At 39.4% G+C, this 17,018-nt stretch overlaps 2 protein-coding genes and 2 long non-coding RNA genes across 7 annotated transcripts in view; 1 reads left to right on the top strand and 3 right to left on the bottom strand.

Annotated features, from left to right (window-relative positions):
- Window positions 1-2: 2 nt before the first annotated feature.
- Window positions 3-1,008, top strand: LOC124207951. The gene is made up of 3 exons (XR_006880199.1): window positions 3-148; window positions 209-330; window positions 554-1,008. It is a non-coding gene; the product is annotated as an uncharacterized LOC124207951 (long non-coding RNA).
- A 689-nt stretch (window positions 1,009-1,697) lies between these two features.
- LOC124207950 lies at window positions 1,698-2,950 on the bottom strand. Its single transcript, XR_006880198.1, has 3 exons — window positions 2,799-2,950; window positions 2,235-2,359; window positions 1,698-1,940 (listed from the first exon to the last, which is right to left on the bottom strand). It is a non-coding gene; the product is annotated as an uncharacterized LOC124207950 (long non-coding RNA).
- Window positions 2,951-3,761: 811 nt separating this feature from the next.
- On the bottom strand, window positions 3,762-6,439 carry LOC124207948. 2 transcript variants are annotated; one of them, XM_046605602.1, is made up of 10 exons: window positions 6,144-6,439; window positions 5,934-6,082; window positions 5,758-5,865; window positions 5,496-5,687; window positions 5,297-5,422; window positions 5,134-5,226; window positions 4,758-5,041; window positions 4,620-4,700; window positions 4,354-4,519; window positions 3,762-4,212 (listed from the first exon to the last, which is right to left on the bottom strand). In XM_046605602.1, the coding sequence occupies exons 1-10, from the start codon at window positions 6,214-6,216 to the stop codon at window positions 3,928-3,930; spliced, it is 1,557 nt and encodes a 518-aa protein (XP_046461558.1). In that variant the 5' UTR covers window positions 6,217-6,439; the 3' UTR covers window positions 3,762-3,927. The 2 variants fall into 2 exon arrangements, with proteins under 2 accessions (XP_046461558.1, XP_046461559.1); XM_046605603.1 differs by lacking the exon at window positions 4,354-4,519 and having other exon boundaries at window positions 4,010-4,212; window positions 6,144-6,410.
- Window positions 6,440-6,991: 552 nt separating this feature from the next.
- The window catches only part of LOC124207944, a 19,004-nt gene continuing 8,977 nt past the window's right edge, over window positions 6,992-17,018 (bottom strand). For 2 of the 3 annotated variants that reach the window (XM_046605596.1, XM_046605594.1), the window contains 15 exons: window positions 16,127-16,333; window positions 15,038-15,213; window positions 14,088-14,188; window positions 12,058-12,229; window positions 11,733-11,908; window positions 11,297-11,518; window positions 10,952-11,112; window positions 9,941-10,084; window positions 9,612-9,799; window positions 9,213-9,526; window positions 8,742-9,143; window positions 7,757-8,660; window positions 7,643-7,695; window positions 7,303-7,559; window positions 6,992-7,227 (listed from right to left, as the gene is read on the bottom strand). In XM_046605596.1, coding sequence (XP_046461552.1) covers window positions 8,551-8,660; window positions 8,742-9,143; window positions 9,213-9,526; window positions 9,612-9,799; window positions 9,941-10,084; window positions 10,952-11,112; window positions 11,297-11,518; window positions 11,733-11,908; window positions 12,058-12,229; window positions 14,088-14,139 — 1,941 coding nt within the window. In that variant the 5' untranslated portion in view covers window positions 14,140-14,188; window positions 15,038-15,213; window positions 16,127-16,333 and the 3' untranslated portion in view covers window positions 6,992-7,227; window positions 7,303-7,559; window positions 7,643-7,695; window positions 7,757-8,550. Of the gene's footprint in view, window positions 7,228-7,302; window positions 7,560-7,642; window positions 7,696-7,756; window positions 8,661-8,741; window positions 9,144-9,212; window positions 9,527-9,611; window positions 9,800-9,940; window positions 10,085-10,951; window positions 11,113-11,296; window positions 11,519-11,732; window positions 11,909-12,057; window positions 12,230-14,087; window positions 14,189-15,037; window positions 15,214-15,938; window positions 16,053-16,126; window positions 16,334-17,018 lie in introns of all 3 variants that reach the window. The other variant, XM_046605597.1, reaches the window with a different exon arrangement.

Genomic DNA, 17,018 nt, shown 5'->3' with positions numbered 1-17,018 from the left:
TTTAGCTGCTGCGTGCTGTCAGCAAGCAAGCAATCCAATTGATGTCCACCAGGTGGCGCGAGTGTCTTCAATGGCCCAAATTCGGCCATTTTGTTCCTTGACGTAGCAGAAGTGAGATGCCGGTCGTGACGTTTCCCAAAATGAAAAGGTATTTCTTGTCAATTAATTAGGTAAATGGAATGTAAAATTTCGATGTGTCAATTTTCAGGTGATTGATCTTACCACTTTGCCACCTGAATTGAAAATGCCTGTACATTTGCCGAAATGTCGTGCCTCGTGTGTCTCGCTGCCTGTACCCAGTCGTACGTCTCATGCCATGCAACAGCAAAAGTAATTATTTTCTTCAGATTTCCTACAACTATTTACTACTACTACTACTAGAGATCAATTTGCTTTGCTACTGTAGAAATTTGAATACCTTTCCAACTATTACTTCTTTCGTTAAAATTGCAGAAATCTAAGCTATTCTGTTTTGTCTTACTCCTTATCTTTTGTCGTAAGAGTTCAGTTAACTTGTGTATCCTGATGGTAATTTTTTTATTTTCTTCAATAGGTCTAACAACCACGCTGCACGCTGCAGCCAGATGGTGAAAGGTGTGATGAAGAAAAGTTCAACCGTTGTATGCAGGATGTGGTGCCAGTGTTATCCAGAAGTAGCTGTGCTGGAGTTATTCCGAAGCAGCTGAGCCAGAATTTGTCCAAATTGCTGACTTTAAAATTTTAACTGCTTTCATTTGTGTTTTTTGCTTTGCAAGTGGTATCCGTGGTGCTGATTTGAAATATTTTTATCCCCTTTTATTTGTGGTTTTGCTCTGCCAGTGAGTTTCTGACTTGAATTGGTTTCATCTGTCGTCTTTTGCGTTTTTACTTGGGCAGTATACGATTGTGGCAAACTGATTCTATGTCAGTTTTGATACAGTCGACAACTGCTAGATTAAATTCCGGCTTTCCGCACCAACAAAATAATAACGGCACATGTTATTATCGCGGTTGGGAAAGTCACAGGCCCCCCCCTCCCTGGGGGCCATAAAATATATATGTGCTTATGTTAAAAAAATAAAAATTGTAAAATAATATGATATATTGTTTTTAATTTTATAAACAAAAATATGGGAGCAATGAACATCGCCAATTTTTTGCGAAAAAGACTTAGTAAAAAAAAAATATGGTGGGTTGTTTTTAGCAAATTTTAAAATTTAATAAAAATTTGGGCTGGATATTAATTCGATTGTGAAATAATTTTTGGGAACAATATAATATGTACAATGGTTTCAATATTTAAAAGAATGCAGTAGTCAGTAGTTTTGATTACAATAATTTATTACTTTACAACAAGGTGGTATTATTGATTATTTCAGGTTTGTTATGGTAGATGTAAATTTGTCAGTACACAAGATTTTTATGGTTTTAACTGAGCTTCTCACAGAAAATATATAATCTCATTGCAATTCCCCATCCACACAACTACCTAAGAGGAAATTTTGTTTACTTGGGGAAAGAGAGAACAGATATGAATTTGAAAATCTCTAAGACTAAATAATTTATCAATCTCTTGAAGTTCAGCACCAAACTAAGTTCAGCAACCTCTTCTTAGCTTCACCAATGGATCAAGTCCGGAACGGCGCCGTTCGATTGAACGGAAACGAGAATAGAGAATTAGTTATTAATTGAATAAAACTTTTCATCCAGCATTACCTCAACATGGATACAGGTAGCAGAAGAATACACCAACAAATTGCCAGAAAGCCATCAGGCAACACCTATTATTTTGCACAACAGCTCAACTCTCATGGACACCAACATGGTAAATGGAAGTATGATGTTGAACCAACACGCAAGTCTGTAGAAGATCCATTTCAGTGCACGTCTCAATCAGAAAATGACTGCCACACCAAACATCACAACCATGAACAGCTCAAACTTTCACTAACCAATGAAACCTGCAAAGCAAGAGCCAAGAGTACATTAATAAACCAATAAAATTTCAAAATTATAAAATAGATAATCTTAGTTCTGTTTAATACAAATTCTCAAATAAACCAAATTGTAACTCTTCCGAAGGTGATCAAAATTTTTTCACAAATGCTTATTGTAAACAGTTGGTAGTTGTCAAATTGCTTCTAAATCATGAATTTTAGGCCCAACTCGAGTAAATTCTAAACAAAGAACACAAATAGACTAAAATTTAACAAGATGCTAACCCACGGAAGTTGTCTTATACAAGTAGATGTTACCATTTCAGCTTGCCTAGTGTGCACATTTTCATCTCGCAACATGGTAGAGGCCTCTTCACAGAGGCTTGGCATCTTATCTCATCTTGTTGATTTGGCATCCCACATTGAGAACAATCTCAACCAACCTGTCACAAGATAAATTAGATTAGTTAAGACACTTTTCAAATCATTATTAATGAAAGTTCATGTCTTCGCAAGCTCAATTCAAGGGCATCTCTCAAATTGACAAAATTCACATAACATCACAAAAAATATTTGCAATGACATGTAACTTTAGTTTACTAATTATTGATAATTGTTAATAAAACAGCTCAATTTTCCATCAGAAACCTCATTACAGAATTTTAATGTGGAAACAGTCATAGGACCATTAAGTTACTCTACATTATTACTTGTACTGTTCTAAAGTACTTTGACATGACGAAGCGTGCAACACTCAGCAAGAGACGACATTTTAACCAAGTGTACAACAGGCATGGCCACATTGAATTGGCTAGTATAAATTTAAGGCCATGTTTCCGTAAACTGACCGTAGAAAACATTAAGAATTAGAGTAGGAATTACCTTTTTTTATGAAGAACAATTTCAGGAATGAAAGTACCCAGCAGTAATGACTAGAGTAACCTTCTCGGTCAGCGTCTCGGAAGTAAAAGAACGACAAATGGTTTCTCGTCTCAAAAGTCAAAACTTTGGTGACCCCCCCTCCAGTACATCCCTTTACCATCACAGGCTGAATAGTTCAATCCCTAAACACACTGAAATATTTAGCCACCTAGTGACAGCCCTTGGCATCCACGGACGATAGAGTGGGACGGAAAACGAAAATAAACGAAAAAATGTTCGTCATCTCCGTGAAATAGATTTAGTAGGAAAAAAAAACAATTATCGAACAATTAACAAGTGAGCTTTGTTGGTGGAATAGTTATCGTCAGTCATCACAAAGAAATTACCACACTGCCGATACATTTTTACAGGATGTGCAAAGTAGCTGAAAAATAAAGTCATCGTTAGCCAAAAGAAACGCACAAGGAACAGTGAGTTCGTTTACGACTCGCAAAAAGGGCCTGATTTAGAAATTATTACACACAGTTTAAAGCTATTAGATTATTATTAAATACAATCTACGAAAATAAGTGAAACAATTTGATACGATTAAAAAAAAATAGTTTCTAAAAATATAGCCTAAAAATAAAAACCTAATCACCCATTTTATGTTTTAAAAAGAAATGCAAGAAGCCAAGAAGTTTCGAGTTTTGACGTGTGCAGGTAAACAATGCGATGCTAGCGACATCTAACTACAATCAATATGACCGTAATTGCCCATTTTCTATTATGGAAAAAAGAAATTGTCAGCTTACATGCGTTAGTAAGGTATCCGAAGGGCTGTCTGTGGATTTTGTTTCATTTAAAAAATCACAATAGCATATGACGTTCAATAACCCATCAATGGCCGTAAGACCATACATGGGAAAGAACTTTTTCGATTTCACCTTTACTGAAAATAAACAACATAAGGTCAATTTTAAATTAGGTGTTGCAATATTTGCGAAATTTGTATTTATATTAATAGAATTTATCATATATTTATAATAGTTAGTTCTATCAATAAAAACGTCAATGAATTTAGAAATGCCTTAGATTAAAGGCAGCAATGAATTTTCAAATTTTGGCTAAAAGGGGAGGTGATTTTCTTTTAGATAAGACCATTGAAATTGTAGCGACCGTATCTTTTACAGTAGTCTTTGTGGTGATTCCAGTCAGCTGTTTGGCAAATTTTGCTGCAGTATTTGGCAGACTTGCACTGACCGCAACGGAGCAAACGCTTCTTAATCTGTCTGCAGGAATTGCAGGTTGGTAAAAAATTTAATTTCTGGAAAAAGAGGTGAGTCCAGTCAAGGGTGCGCCGTGCAGTCATAAACAATAAACCAAACAAATCAGCTTCGATAGCTTCGACTGCAAGCATGGGACCCGTACCAATCTGAAATTAAGAATAGCATATTACACGGCACGTCAAATAAAGCGTAATGATTAAAAGCAGCAGACAATTCGCTAAGAAAGAATCAGAGAAATCTGAAATGCATCCTTTTATGGCTATTTTAGTTTACTTCAAATGACTTACATCTAGGGATGTTTCAATGGAGAACTGTGGCTGAGAGATGGGAGTCGGGTCGGAATCGGGATCAGTAATTGCTTTAATATTCCAAATCTTAACTTTTATCTTCATAATATAGTCATTTGTGTAGCTAACTTGTTTGATTACGATGACAATATGGCCTGAATGAAGCCTACAAAGAAAAGAGTTGTCAAGAGTTGTGATACACAGACCAAATTGTAAACTAAGAATGATATTGTAGACCTAATAAGGCGGAAAATATTTCGTCATACCTGAAACTCAAGCTATCCGTTGGTAAATCCTTTAGTTTTCTTGCGACAACTTTTTGAACACCAGAATCAAGGTTCACCGCCCTGTTAAAAGAAAAGTTACTTATGATACTAAATAATACTTAAAAAAAGGGACTTTACAAGAGTTCGCCATTTCCAGTAGTTAAAAAAACGAATCCATTGGCATGCGAAACATGAGTAAAATCACACATCATATCAATATTTTCCTTGATTCTGAAATCAGACATGTGCCGGACGACGCATTCACTTGTTGGGTATAAGTAGAGTACAATCATGTATCTATGGTCTATAAACAATTCGTAACTCTTCAACTGCATGTTAGGAATAATCTCTAAGTTTTCCCATTCAACTTCAGCTTGCGATGTGATTTTCCAAATGTAAAAATCCGTGTCCAACGTTTCTTTCTGGAATAAGATCATTGAAGATTTACGTTATTACTTATTGTATCATTAAAGACGCTATGTAAATCACTTCAAGTCTTTGATAGTTTTCTTACTTTGAAAATGGCTGCAACCAGGAATCCGTTCATAGCATACAATCGAGCTATCCAAACGTTGTTTTCCATACAAGGTACTGAATAAGCTCGGGTCTAACACATAAAAAAAAACATGATGATGACAAGTGAAGTTATTTAATTTTCCATTATTTTCTTTCATTACCTTTTTAGTGGTAAGATTTCTGATGCTTATCTGTAGGTCATGAGAGTATATAAAAGCGTCATCATAAAAGGTACATACGAAGTAATATATTCCTAGTCCATCCCTTTGATTATCAATATGAAGTACCTAAAACAATTGTTTAAATTAGAAGTCTCTCACATATTCGACATGCTCACTTCAATCAACACAAACAAAATACCTCTTCAACTTTCAAGGTATGTCTGTTCCAGAGTGTTACTTTTGAGTTTGAGTACCAAGCAATGAACTTGTCACTTATTTTTGAAAATGAACAATTAAATGCTTCATTTCCAATTATTCCTTGATCATCAATTATAGAATGGGATGCAAATTCTCTTGCAAAATCTCCAAGCAGCCAATTTTTCTGTAGAGCCTGCCATTTTAACAATTTTAAGATAAACTTAATTTGTAGCTACACATGAAATGGAAATAGCAACTATCACCTTAATAGCACACTGATTTCTGCTTAATAGTTTGCGCCTGCACAACTGATTGCTCGAATCTTGGTCCAAATTGAAATGAATTCTTTTAAAAACGGGGGAACTAGCAATCTTTGAAATTAAAATAGGATGTCACACAAGTAAAACCATGATTTACATTGCTGGGAAGATTGTATAACCTTCTGTTGAAATAGCATATTCCAGAGTTTAGAGGGATGTGAATCACTAATGGCTTCTTTCCAAGCTTTGCATGTAAGTTCTGCATTATTTAAACTTTCATCGTCAAGGTATTTAAAAATCAAAAGCAGAACATGGAACATGTATCTACCTGCAAAAAGTCAACAGATATTATTTTAAAATCTTTTAAATAGCATAACTGATGATTGTACTGTGCAATTCTTCGATAAAGTTAACAGTATCGTGGACAATTGCTTCAGCGTCGGCCATTTTTTCGTCACTCATTCCTCGATCTCGTTTTCAGTTTCACACGTCACGCATTAAATATTTAAATAAAAACAATTCCAATGACTAGGTTTTAGACTGAGCTACAACAAAGCAATGTATAATAGCGACTAAAGTCTATTTTAGCTGCTTGTAACGCTTGTAATAACAGATAACAACTTTAAAATTAATTGCTAAGTAGGTAGGTGAATAGCAGCTCGGGCAACGATCTGAACGTGACTACAGACTACGTGAGTCATACTTAAAATACCAACCGATGAGCAGTTCTCAAACTGACCGTCAGGTGGCAAATGGAGGCGCCAACAAAGCTTTCTTTGAATATTCGAATCAACCTATCAAAAATCTCTTTTGCAACGGACTGTATAGTGTATACGGTGTAGCCCTAAACGAATTGTGGATTGTTAATCGTAATAAAATTAATAAAGAATTCTTTTGCGCGTTACAGAATTTTTACTTACGAATTTTACAAAAATACCAAGTAAGAGAGATTCTCTTGCATCGAAAAACTTTTACGAAGAAATATTATGGCACAAATCCACAAAACAGGGGCATTGATCACTTAACGGGCATTCATTTAATCATCATAAAACAAAAGAAAAAAAACAACAATTTTTGATTTGTTTGTTTGTTTGTTTATTTTTCCATACGGAAGCACCTAGTGACTCAATGCGGTCACACGCTAGCCGCAAAGTGAAAGACGAACGAAAATCCTTTTCCTTATCACAGTTCGTAAGGTTAGAAATAGGAAATTTTACAGCAATTTGTAACAAACGCCCATGTTTCACTTTTTGTATTAGAACTTCCAAAAGATTATAACGTCATGGTATATAAACATGACAACCACTACAAAACAGTTGGAATTAAACACAGGCAGTGGGCATACAACTTTGTACTAAACTTTTTCACTGGAATCCAATTGGGAATATTTATTTTGTCCAGTTGTCGGCGGTAGCTGTTCTTTCAGTTGTTTATAGTAGCTGTAGATGACCAGCCAGAAGTAGATGTGAAGTGCTGTAAATAAATTCACAAAGAAAAAGAATGAATTAAACTTATTCCGCTCCAATGTTAAACGCTCGACATACTCACCAGATCCGACGAGAGTGACAGCAATGGAAACGCTTCCACCTTCGACTTGAATCATTTGTTTTTGCATTAAGAAAATGGACGCGAATAATCCTAAGCCAATCCCTAGAACTATTGTTACGAAGTTGAAAATGAGCCAAGGTAAAAGTAGACCCGGCCTGCTATTCTTTGAGGCTGCAATCAGAAGCGGGATGGTGACTGAGATCATGACGACCAAACCGATTATCCCACCAGTCAGACAATAAGTAACAAGCGCAGTGCTATTCGAACGAATTGGAGAATACCAATGGCAATAATCACACCACATTGTGAATCAATATAATGATATGCAAATCAATCAAACCTATCATTCAAGATCATCACCACATCGAAAATAATTTGTGCAATCCCACTCACCTAGTTGCAATTTCAGGCACAAGATTAGACACGGATTTCTCTTTTAAAAAATGTGTTATACCAATTGAAGACATCCAATTACTTTGGCACCGGTTTGTAGGGTGCAACCGCAACAACATTGATTCACCCTTATGCGCATTTTGAAACCGTCAAAACTTAAAGAAACTTTACGTTAAGCAAACGGCAAGAGTCTGAATACCGCCGTATACTTGGGAGAACTGATTTCTATTATGTTGATGTGCTGGTTTTAAGGGGGAAAAGGGGACAAGTCAACGCTTTGAATATGAGTAATAACCACATTTGCGGGTTGCCGATAAAATCGGAGGACTCTCCTCCCTAGTAACAAATAACTAGACTGATAACTGAAAGTAGACGGTTAACACTAACCTTAATATTTCAGTGATGAGTCGGAAGTAATGCAGGTCGAGTCCAAATGGCAGCAATTACTAAAATGTACAACTTGTTTTGTGTTGCCACAAATCCTTGAAAACGGGCCTTGATCGAATAATTCTTGCATTTATTTGATCATCACAAAACAAAGTAAACAGTCCACTTCATTCAACGGTATACAATTTCAATAAACGACACTTGCGGTGCTTGTTATTTTTACTCATTTTTTTCCTTCAACCCCCAATCAACGGAACCCGTTAATCAGTTTTTCTTCTTTTCTTTTCTTTTTTTTAATATGGAGAGAAATTCATAATTATTTGTTATTTATAATACAATCCCGTTATAAGACTCGGTTAGGGGGGTGAAGTGATGGCCCCCTCATTTTCTCTTCGAATTCGTTATGTACAGCACATTTACACGACTGCGGAGGCGTTCCCACACATACACTACAACGAACGAGCCGGATCAACAGACCTGCAAGCCCGTTATCCGATGCAGTTGAACGGCCATGAAAGCGGCCAGCAGCAACCAAGAGGAAAAGACGCTCCGATACCCAGAAGATCCCATCGGTGAATCTGTTGATTTCCAAATAAATAAAATCATAAAATTTTAGTTTTCACGTCGATATCAAACAAAAGGCAATGACTCAAATTTACCTGTGGCGGGTTTCCACGTTCTGATTGTTGTCGGCTGATTGTTGCCGTTGTGAGGCGGCAGGGACGAAGCCGGACGGTGGACGCCGTTCGAGTCGACGACAGACGGATGCATGGCGTTGGTGTTGGGATTGAAACTGGTGGCCGACGTGGCGGCCGTGGCGATGGCGTTGGGTTTGGCCGACGGCCTGGGCGCGTAGCAAGTCGCCTGGCGGGTGACTTTCATGCCCATCCGGAGTGGCTCCACGTCACGTTGGCAATGCTCGCCAGCCTCTTTGATGAAGAGCTCGCCATCGTTGATGATGACGCCGACAAAACACTCGTAGCCCAAGACGTCGCGACGCTCAGTGTAGGTGTAGGTCAAGCCCCGATCGGCGAATTTGCCCAGGCAGCGGTACTCCCTTTCTGTCAAACGCAATTCAGATAATGTTAAATTTGTTTTCAAAGAGATAAAAATGTCTGATGGATAGATACCTTCGTAGACTTCGCTGAGATTGTGACAGTTGGAGACGCTGTAGAACATGCGCTGCGGGTTGCGGCAATCCGAGTAGAGTTTGGCGCAGAGTCCGACGGCGTCCGGAATGACGCCCGTGTACTCGCCCGAAATTGGACAGGCTTCCTCCGAGAAGACGGTGATCCTTCCCTGGGTGACCCACGTTTCCTGCGGGAATTTCTCGTTCTGACACAAACTCTGATTGTACGAGGCTGACGTCTCGGCTCCCAGCTGGAACTCCATGACGTTGACGCCGCGTTTCTCCACCGTCAGACAAGTGTAGAAATCGTCGCCACTGTTACCGCAAAATAATAAAAAAACAAAAGAAATTAAATTTCAAACTGCTGATTGATAGAAAAAGAAAATCAATTCAAATTAACCATTGGGTGCGGGCGTAGACGACGAATTTGCCCTGATCGTCCGGCAATGTTTTATCGTCCACCATACACTTGAGGGTGTAAGTTTTGAAATTGCGGAGGTCCTTGTAGATGAGCGTGTCATCCTCGACATAGGCATCCTGCCACTGGCCATGAGCCCATGACGGGAAGCGACAAGAGCTGGTGCTCACCTAAACAAAATAATCAACAAAGTTCCATCAATTATTTGTCTGAATGAAAAAAATCCTTCCTCCCCTTTTTATTCTGATAGGTCCCAACAATGGGATCTGAAATTATTTCGTTTTATTTTATCCCTGTGATAGTTGACGTACCTCGAATGGTAATGGCGGCTGGGGTATGCTGGTCAGTACCAGGGTCTCATAACCCTCTTTTGGGCTCTTGAGGTCGTTGGTGCACGTCGAGTCGCTGGATAGCGCCACATACATTTTGCCCGTTTCCGGATCCTCCTTGTACAGCTGTAATCATTTTTTTTAGAGAGAAAGAAAGAAAAGAAAAGAGAGATAAAAGAGACGCACTTGTTTACATTCAAGTCTCGCTTGACAGTCCAGTTCCATTACAGGTATACATACATGAACGTGTTTGACCAAGAGAAAGCGGACAGAAATTGGGGTGGAAGGGGGAGGAATATATTTTTTCTTCCTTTCCTTTTTCTCAACGGAAGTGGAAAACAATGAAGGGCCTTTACCGTCATTTTCTTTTGTTTAAAAGGCCATTCCATTTTATCTATTTTTTTCCCAAAGTTATTCCACTCGACACAAAAGGGCTGCGCAAGATGGAATTTAAAATTCCAAAAGTTTCAAATGATCGCGAAAATTCGGATTCGATTCGAATGAATGATTCAGAATGTGAGGGGAATTCCTATTAGACACGCCCCATTAATAAAGCTCGTCTTCCTACCCTCAAAGAGAAGGAGTTGATTCACCCACGTAACAATTATTTGACTCATTTCTTTTTTCAAATGTTATCCCTGTTTCAAAACTATCCCACAATGTTATTATTTCTTTTCCTTTTTATTCAGAGGGGGGTGGAATAAACGGTGACCATTCCCGTGTGTGTGTGGATGTCGCCATCACACAAGCAGTGACGAATGGGTTGGATTTCACCAGGTCACTTCTTTTTGTTGTTGGCTGTTTTTTCTGGCGGGGGAATTTCAAAATTACACGTCACGTTACCCCAAATAAAATTCTGAATTGAGCCGCCTCATTTCCGCTTTTCTTTTCCAGGGAGAGAGACGGGAAATTCGAACATGTCGAATAGGAACACACGATCGAGAGAAGCAGAAGAAAAATAAAAAGAAACGGGGCATAAAGAACAACACGTACCGCACAACGATAACGGGGTCGGCGCTCGGCGCCGTTAATAATACCGACGCCGCCGGCCGTCGTCACCGCCGTCGTCGACTGAGTGTCCTGGACGTCCAGCAGGGCCATGTAGCGCTCGCCGTTGTGGCCAATCCAATCGCCCAGGCACTGAAAGTTAATTTCTAAAAGAAGAACAAAACAAAAAAAGAAAAAAAAAAGGAAAATGTTACAAAAATAAAAACGTTAAAGGGGAAACGGACGATTTGTTTTGACGGGATGACTGGAACTTTCCATTTTTGACGGAAACATTAAAAATGAAAGAATTTCACTTTTTCTTTTTTATTATTTTTTAAGAGAAAAATTTACCGAGTTCGCCGAATGAGCATCGCTTGAAACGGAGTCCCAGTCCGAATCCGTACGGGCAGTTTGACAGTTCCGAGACGGGCTCGTGACATTCGTTGACGTTTTCGGCCACGTTGACGTGGTCATCGGCCAGTCCGTCATTGACGGAATAAGTAAAAACGAATCGACCGTTAACTGGGCAATATTCCTGGGCGACGACTGGATCTCCGGTCAATTCTTTGGTCTCTGTTTAAGAAAAAAAATAGAAGAATGAAAGAAATGGCGACGGGAAATGGGCAGTATGTAAATACGCATATCTAAAGCAAACGGAAGAAGTTGTCCAGGAAAAGAAGGAGGGGGGGTTTTTTCACGGAGAACAATAGATAATACACCCAAACAAAAAAGCTAAGAAGATAAGAAAAAAGAGAAGGGGGGATGGTTTTTTTTTTTTTAAACTCACTGTAGAGCATGATTTCTCGCGATTTGCCCGTGGCGATGCTCTCGTCCGTCGGGCAGGTGGCCATGGCCGCCTCCTCGGTGGTGTAGCACTTATCGAGTCCTTCCGTGTGGATCTGGACGACGTTGAGCGAGCGTAAAGTCAGTTCGAAGCAGCGGATGCAATTAGTACCGCCAGTCCTGCACCAACACAAAAATAAGAAAAGAAAAATTCCAATAAAAATTAACCAATCGGAAATGTGTGTGATTCCGGCCGGAATTTTTATTATCGTCATTCCAGCGTCTTCTCCCGATTTCATTTTTGGCGTGTTTGTTTTGTTTTATTTTACCTGTCCATGAGAATGACGCGATTGCCAAATCGTCGGTGACACACACCCCAGACTGGAATGGATTCCGGAAGGATGCTGATGGGCGCGTACTGGAGGTTGACGCCTCCCCGCGAAGACGATTGCGTCATGTATTCGCCTTGGAATTCGGTCGGAAAGAAACACATTCCCAATCCTATTTGAAAAAGAAAAATGACAAATAAAATAAAATAACGAAACAATTCCGTCGTAATAATAATACAATAATGGCGAAAATAACGGCCGGTATTGATTTCCACGCACAATTTCGGTGGGAAATGATAACAATAATAATGAAATAACAATAACAACTATTTCTTTGTTTTTTTTTTTTTTTAGATTATTACGAACCAATTTACACGCCAGAAGAAGAAGAAAAAACCCAACCAACAATTTTTTTTCTCTCTGGATAAAAAAAATTGGGGATATCGACGTGAGAAACGTTAGCCAACGCGTTTTCGTGCGGTCGTGAGCGATTGTCACCAGGTGCTGTGGTGTAACAAGTTGGGAGGGGAGAGAAAACCAAGAAGAAAAAATAGAAAAAAAAACGGGGCAACGCTTCAGTAGTTGATGCGTGGAGGAAGTTGCAAGCACCTGCCGTTTGTACTTTTTTTCTTTATTTATTTCTCGTTACACATTTAACCGAATCCCCTTCAAAATAATTTAAAATGAAAACAACTACCTCTTTTTTTTTTTTATTTAGTTCAATTTCAATTCACTGTAAAAAGAAAAAGAATTCCAAAATTCTTCAACTTGATCTTTGACCAGAGCCTTGATTATTTTAACCCTCACACTGTGATAACTCGACACATTTCTCCCTTTTTTCATTCAGGACCCCTCGAAATAAAAGAGAGAAAAAAGTTGGAAAATAAAATTTTGGGGACCCGTAAGTAAAAAATAAAATAAAAATGGAAAACAACAACATATTTACAGTACCTATATACACGACGAGACACAATCATTTTGTGTCTATATATATTGCCCCGGAGCGGGCCCCAATTTCCCAAAGTCTACTATGTGTGTGTGTGTAGGTACCATCCCTTTTTTCTTCTTTCTTTTTTTCCTGGGTCTTTTATTTTACTGGACGATGCCGCCGAAAAGGAATGGGCGAGGGAAAGAAAGAAGAAGAAGAAGAAAAAAAAGTACATATAGGAGGGCCAAGGCAATTTAACTTACACAAGAAGGAGAATGGGGAGGGGGGTCATTGATTCTTTTCCATTTGTTTCCTTTTCATGACTGTGTGTCCAGGGCCCCGGAATATAACAACAAACAACAGGTTGAAAATGTCTTTTTAAAAAAGTCGAGCTCTTTCGATTGAGATATTGGCAATCGAACATCTTTTGTTGTTGCTAAACAAAAACTAGAGGGTTGTTGTTCCACACCCAAAACCACCACATCTGCTATTTTCCCAGTGTAGTAGTCACTAGCACAGCTGATCTAAATATAAACTACACTCCAGAAGAAAAAGTTCTTCTTCTTCTTTCCCCCCCCCTCTCTCACCCAAAAAGAGTTATGCAAGAAGAAGGGCTCGAGTCTAATCTAGTTTCGATGCGTGTGGGGTTTGGGGTGGGGTTTCTCAGGTTTCAACCCCTCATTGTCGACTGGATTTTCCTTCTTTTTTTGAACTTCAAAAGCCACAAGATATAGTATATACTTGTGCCATCCCCGTATAAGGAAATTCCTTTCCTAAAGAAGTTGAAAGAAGAAGAAGAAGATCGTGACTCCCGTGGCCCGCGACCTTTGACACCTATCCGGTTTTACTTAATAGACCGCGAGTAATAAAAATTGAAATGAAAGAAGAAGAAAAACAGAAAGAAGACTTACACACACACACACACACTAAGAAATGCTAATCGCTCTATTTCTCGTGGGCTTTCACCTATCTCTCTCCCTCTGCAGCTCCAATTAAGTCCAACAACACAAAAACTCCGATCCATTTCAATTGCGACCAGAAACCCTTCCAGTGTGAAACACACACAATTGAAAATGATCAGATTAAAATAAAATAGACTAACCTGGAGTCACGATAGAGGCCAAGAGCCATAACGAGGCGATTAATCCAGCCATGTTTGTTGACGTTGACCAAAACAATTCCACTTGCTAATTTGGTTTTCGGCTGCAATAGATCACACCAATCGAAAGAATAATAATACTAATCAAACTGTTAGGTAGAAGCACTTTGGAAAGGGTTGTACAGAGATACAGAGAAAACTTTGGGGTGGAGAGCAACTGAAAGTGTGCGGCCTGTCAGGGCCGATACCGACTTATGAATGAGCTCACTGGGCTCGCGTCGCTTAGACGACTATACGGTAGTCTCCCAGTTAGTCTCTAGTCTACTAGTAGGTGGTGGTGGTGGGTAGTATAGCCCTCTTTTTTCTTCTTCTGGTTTAACTGTGCTGCTGCTCTAGCTCTCTGCTGGTGAGTAGAGAGACTCACTCCTGCTGGGGCTGGCTCTTTGCTCGCCGAAGTAGTTTTTGATGGTGTCGGAGAGCCCTCCCACTCACTTCCGAAGCAGATGGACTCGCCTCGAGGGTTCCCCCCCCCCGCCTTTTTCCACCATGCCCTTCTTCTTCTTCTTCCGCCCTGTAAAAAAAAAAGTTGGTTCTTCTATTCCTGTGCATTTTCCCTTTTCTTTTTCTTGTAGAAAATAAGAAAAAAAAGTCCTAACTCTCGTAAGGAATCGTAAAAATAGAAATAAAACAAAAAGGGGGACGGATAATAATGAACGAGAGTCTGCCTCTTCTTCTTCTTCTACTACCCAACTTGTTGATGGGCTTTGCGTGTGTAGGGGGGGAGCAGCTAGCTAGCTAGCTCTGGTATTATTATATTGCTCAACGCTCTTTTCTTTTTTCTTCTTTCGAAGAAAAACCCATTCGATTGATTCCTATACCGCAGTCACGGGAGGAGGTCTATACAACAGCAGCCAGGGGTTAATTGATCGGGTTCAAGGCGGTCGTAACAATACCGGTTTTTGTCGGCTACTGGATTACCATCATCATCATTCGTCAGCTCAGCAGCAGCAGGAGCAAGAGCAGGAGCCAAATTAAAAAAAAAATAAAAAGGGCAACGACCAGAGTTCCCAATCAAAAGAAGCAGTGCTGGCCTCTATAAAACGTCTGGAAAATGATTCCTTATGGGGTCCTGTAATAATAAAAAAATAAAAATCAGATTGGAAATGATTTTCTCGTGTTAGACAGATGACAGACGCACTGCGAGAGTGTCTGGAGATACCAAAAAACCTGAAGAACATGTAATAAAATCTCTGGAAAAAGTACCGTACATTTTTTCTACGGTGGAGCAAAAATCATTAAATCTAACAAGGGACGACCCCTACTTCAACCCCTTCGATCTGTTGAAGAATAAAACAAAAAAAAAGGTTTCAGTCGCAGGAATGATGGCAAAATCGAAATGTTCGACCCTAGAGGGACTTTTAAGTGTTTGCCCCATTAGCACCGAATACCTTTTTTTTTCTTCCCCACTACTTGCTCGACTAATAATCGTGAAAGAAAAAGAAAATCCGGTGAGGATTTCCATCTTTTTTCGCCAACAACTGGCATAATTACGTGCGCATCAACAAGATATAGGAAGAAGAAGATTCTTTCAAAAAAAAAAAAAAGGGAATTACCTCGGGGAACTCATTGTTGTTAATGATCTCATTAAAAATAAAGAGGACCAACTATATAAGAAGGAGGGCTTACAAATAAAAAAAGGTCGTCTAGAGAGAAAAGGAAGCCTGTCAAAGTTTTGTCATCGAACCCCCCCTCCAGTTTTTGGGATGACCACTGTAGGCCAGACGGAAAATAAATTTCAGTTGGTGGGGGGATTTCGCTCTTTATTTTGTGTTGGCCCGGCTGGTCCAGTTCTACCTCTTCTAAGCTTCTCTTCCATGAAAATGAGAACTGGTGGAAAACGCCACACACACAAAAAGAAGAAGAAGAAGTTCCACCACAAGAAGCTCAATAGGAAAAGGAGGAGAACCACTAAAAAAGAAAAAAAAAAAAGCACCTGACCATCAAGAACCGGAAGTCGGATTAATACGTGTGTGTGTATATACCTTCAATTTATTTCTTCTGGCTGATGGGAAGAAGAAGCAGAAAATGGAGGAGGAACCATTTTCATCGCCGTCTTCTTCTTCTTCTTCTTTCCAGAAGGGAAATTAACTTTGCGGGACGTCACGACTGACCGAGTAGTGGTTTTTTTTTTTCTTCTTCTCTCCTTTTATTCCTTCGGTGGCGCCCCCATAAAGTTTATTTTTTTCCATCTAACAAAAAGGGAAAGAAAAAAAAGACAAAGCGACTTGTTGTTAAAAAAACTCTGCTCGGGAAATTCAGTGCACAAATATTCGAAAGTTGAACAACCAAAAAATTGTCAAATGAACGCGCCAGACATAACATAACACGGAAAAAGTATCCAAGTTTTGTCGTCTGCACCAGAATGTCAAAAACGGAAGACGACAGAAAATGTGGTGAAGAATTTCTGATGAGAAAAAAAAACATTTTCCAGGAGATTTCGGCCCGCCGAGTTGTTCTGCTGGGCGCGGGATGATGGCAATTTCATTTCAAATTCGACTCCTTCTCAAACTTAAATGGCGCGTCCCTTCAACCGGGGAAATAGAGATTCCGGTTTCTAGTTGCACAGGACAAAAGGTACCCGAGAAGATTTTTCTTTTTTCAAATATCAATCGAGCGAAACTGGAACTGGGCGGTCGACATTTTCTTCTCCCTTCGCTTCTCATGGGAAGCTGATTGGAAATTCGAGTCAGGACTCCGTTAGTTGGCGAGTTAGTTAAAAGGCTCCTCTTTTTTCTTTCTTTTTCTTCTTCTTTCGGGTTCCTGTTTGACAAATGATGACCAGTGTCGAACTACTCCACGTCTATCTACCCCCCACCATCACCACCACCACCACCTTCTTCTTCTTCCTCATTTTTAACGATCCTTCCGCCATGT

This window comes from Daphnia pulex, chromosome 11 (assembly GCF_021134715.1).
Source record: "Daphnia pulex isolate KAP4 chromosome 11, ASM2113471v1".
NCBI classification, from domain to species: domain Eukaryota; kingdom Metazoa; phylum Arthropoda; class Branchiopoda; order Diplostraca; family Daphniidae; genus Daphnia; species Daphnia pulex.
The sequence above is the reverse complement of the archived record's forward strand: the minus strand, read 5'-3'. Positions and strand labels throughout refer to the sequence as shown.

Excerpts from the sequence above, each read along its gene's own strand:
- LOC124207948 (XM_046605602.1), bottom strand. The coding sequence starts at position 6,216 with ATGAGTGACGAAAAAATGGCCGACGCTGAAGCAATTGTCCACGATACT. Across the intron at positions 5,688-5,757 it reads GAAATCAGTGTGCTATTAAG|GCTCTACAGAAAAATTGGCT; the intron begins GTGATAGTTGCT and ends TTAAAATGGCAG. Across the intron at positions 5,423-5,495 it reads ATACCTTGAAAGTTGAAGAG|GTACTTCATATTGATAATCA; the intron begins GTATTTTGTTTG and ends CAATTGTTTTAG.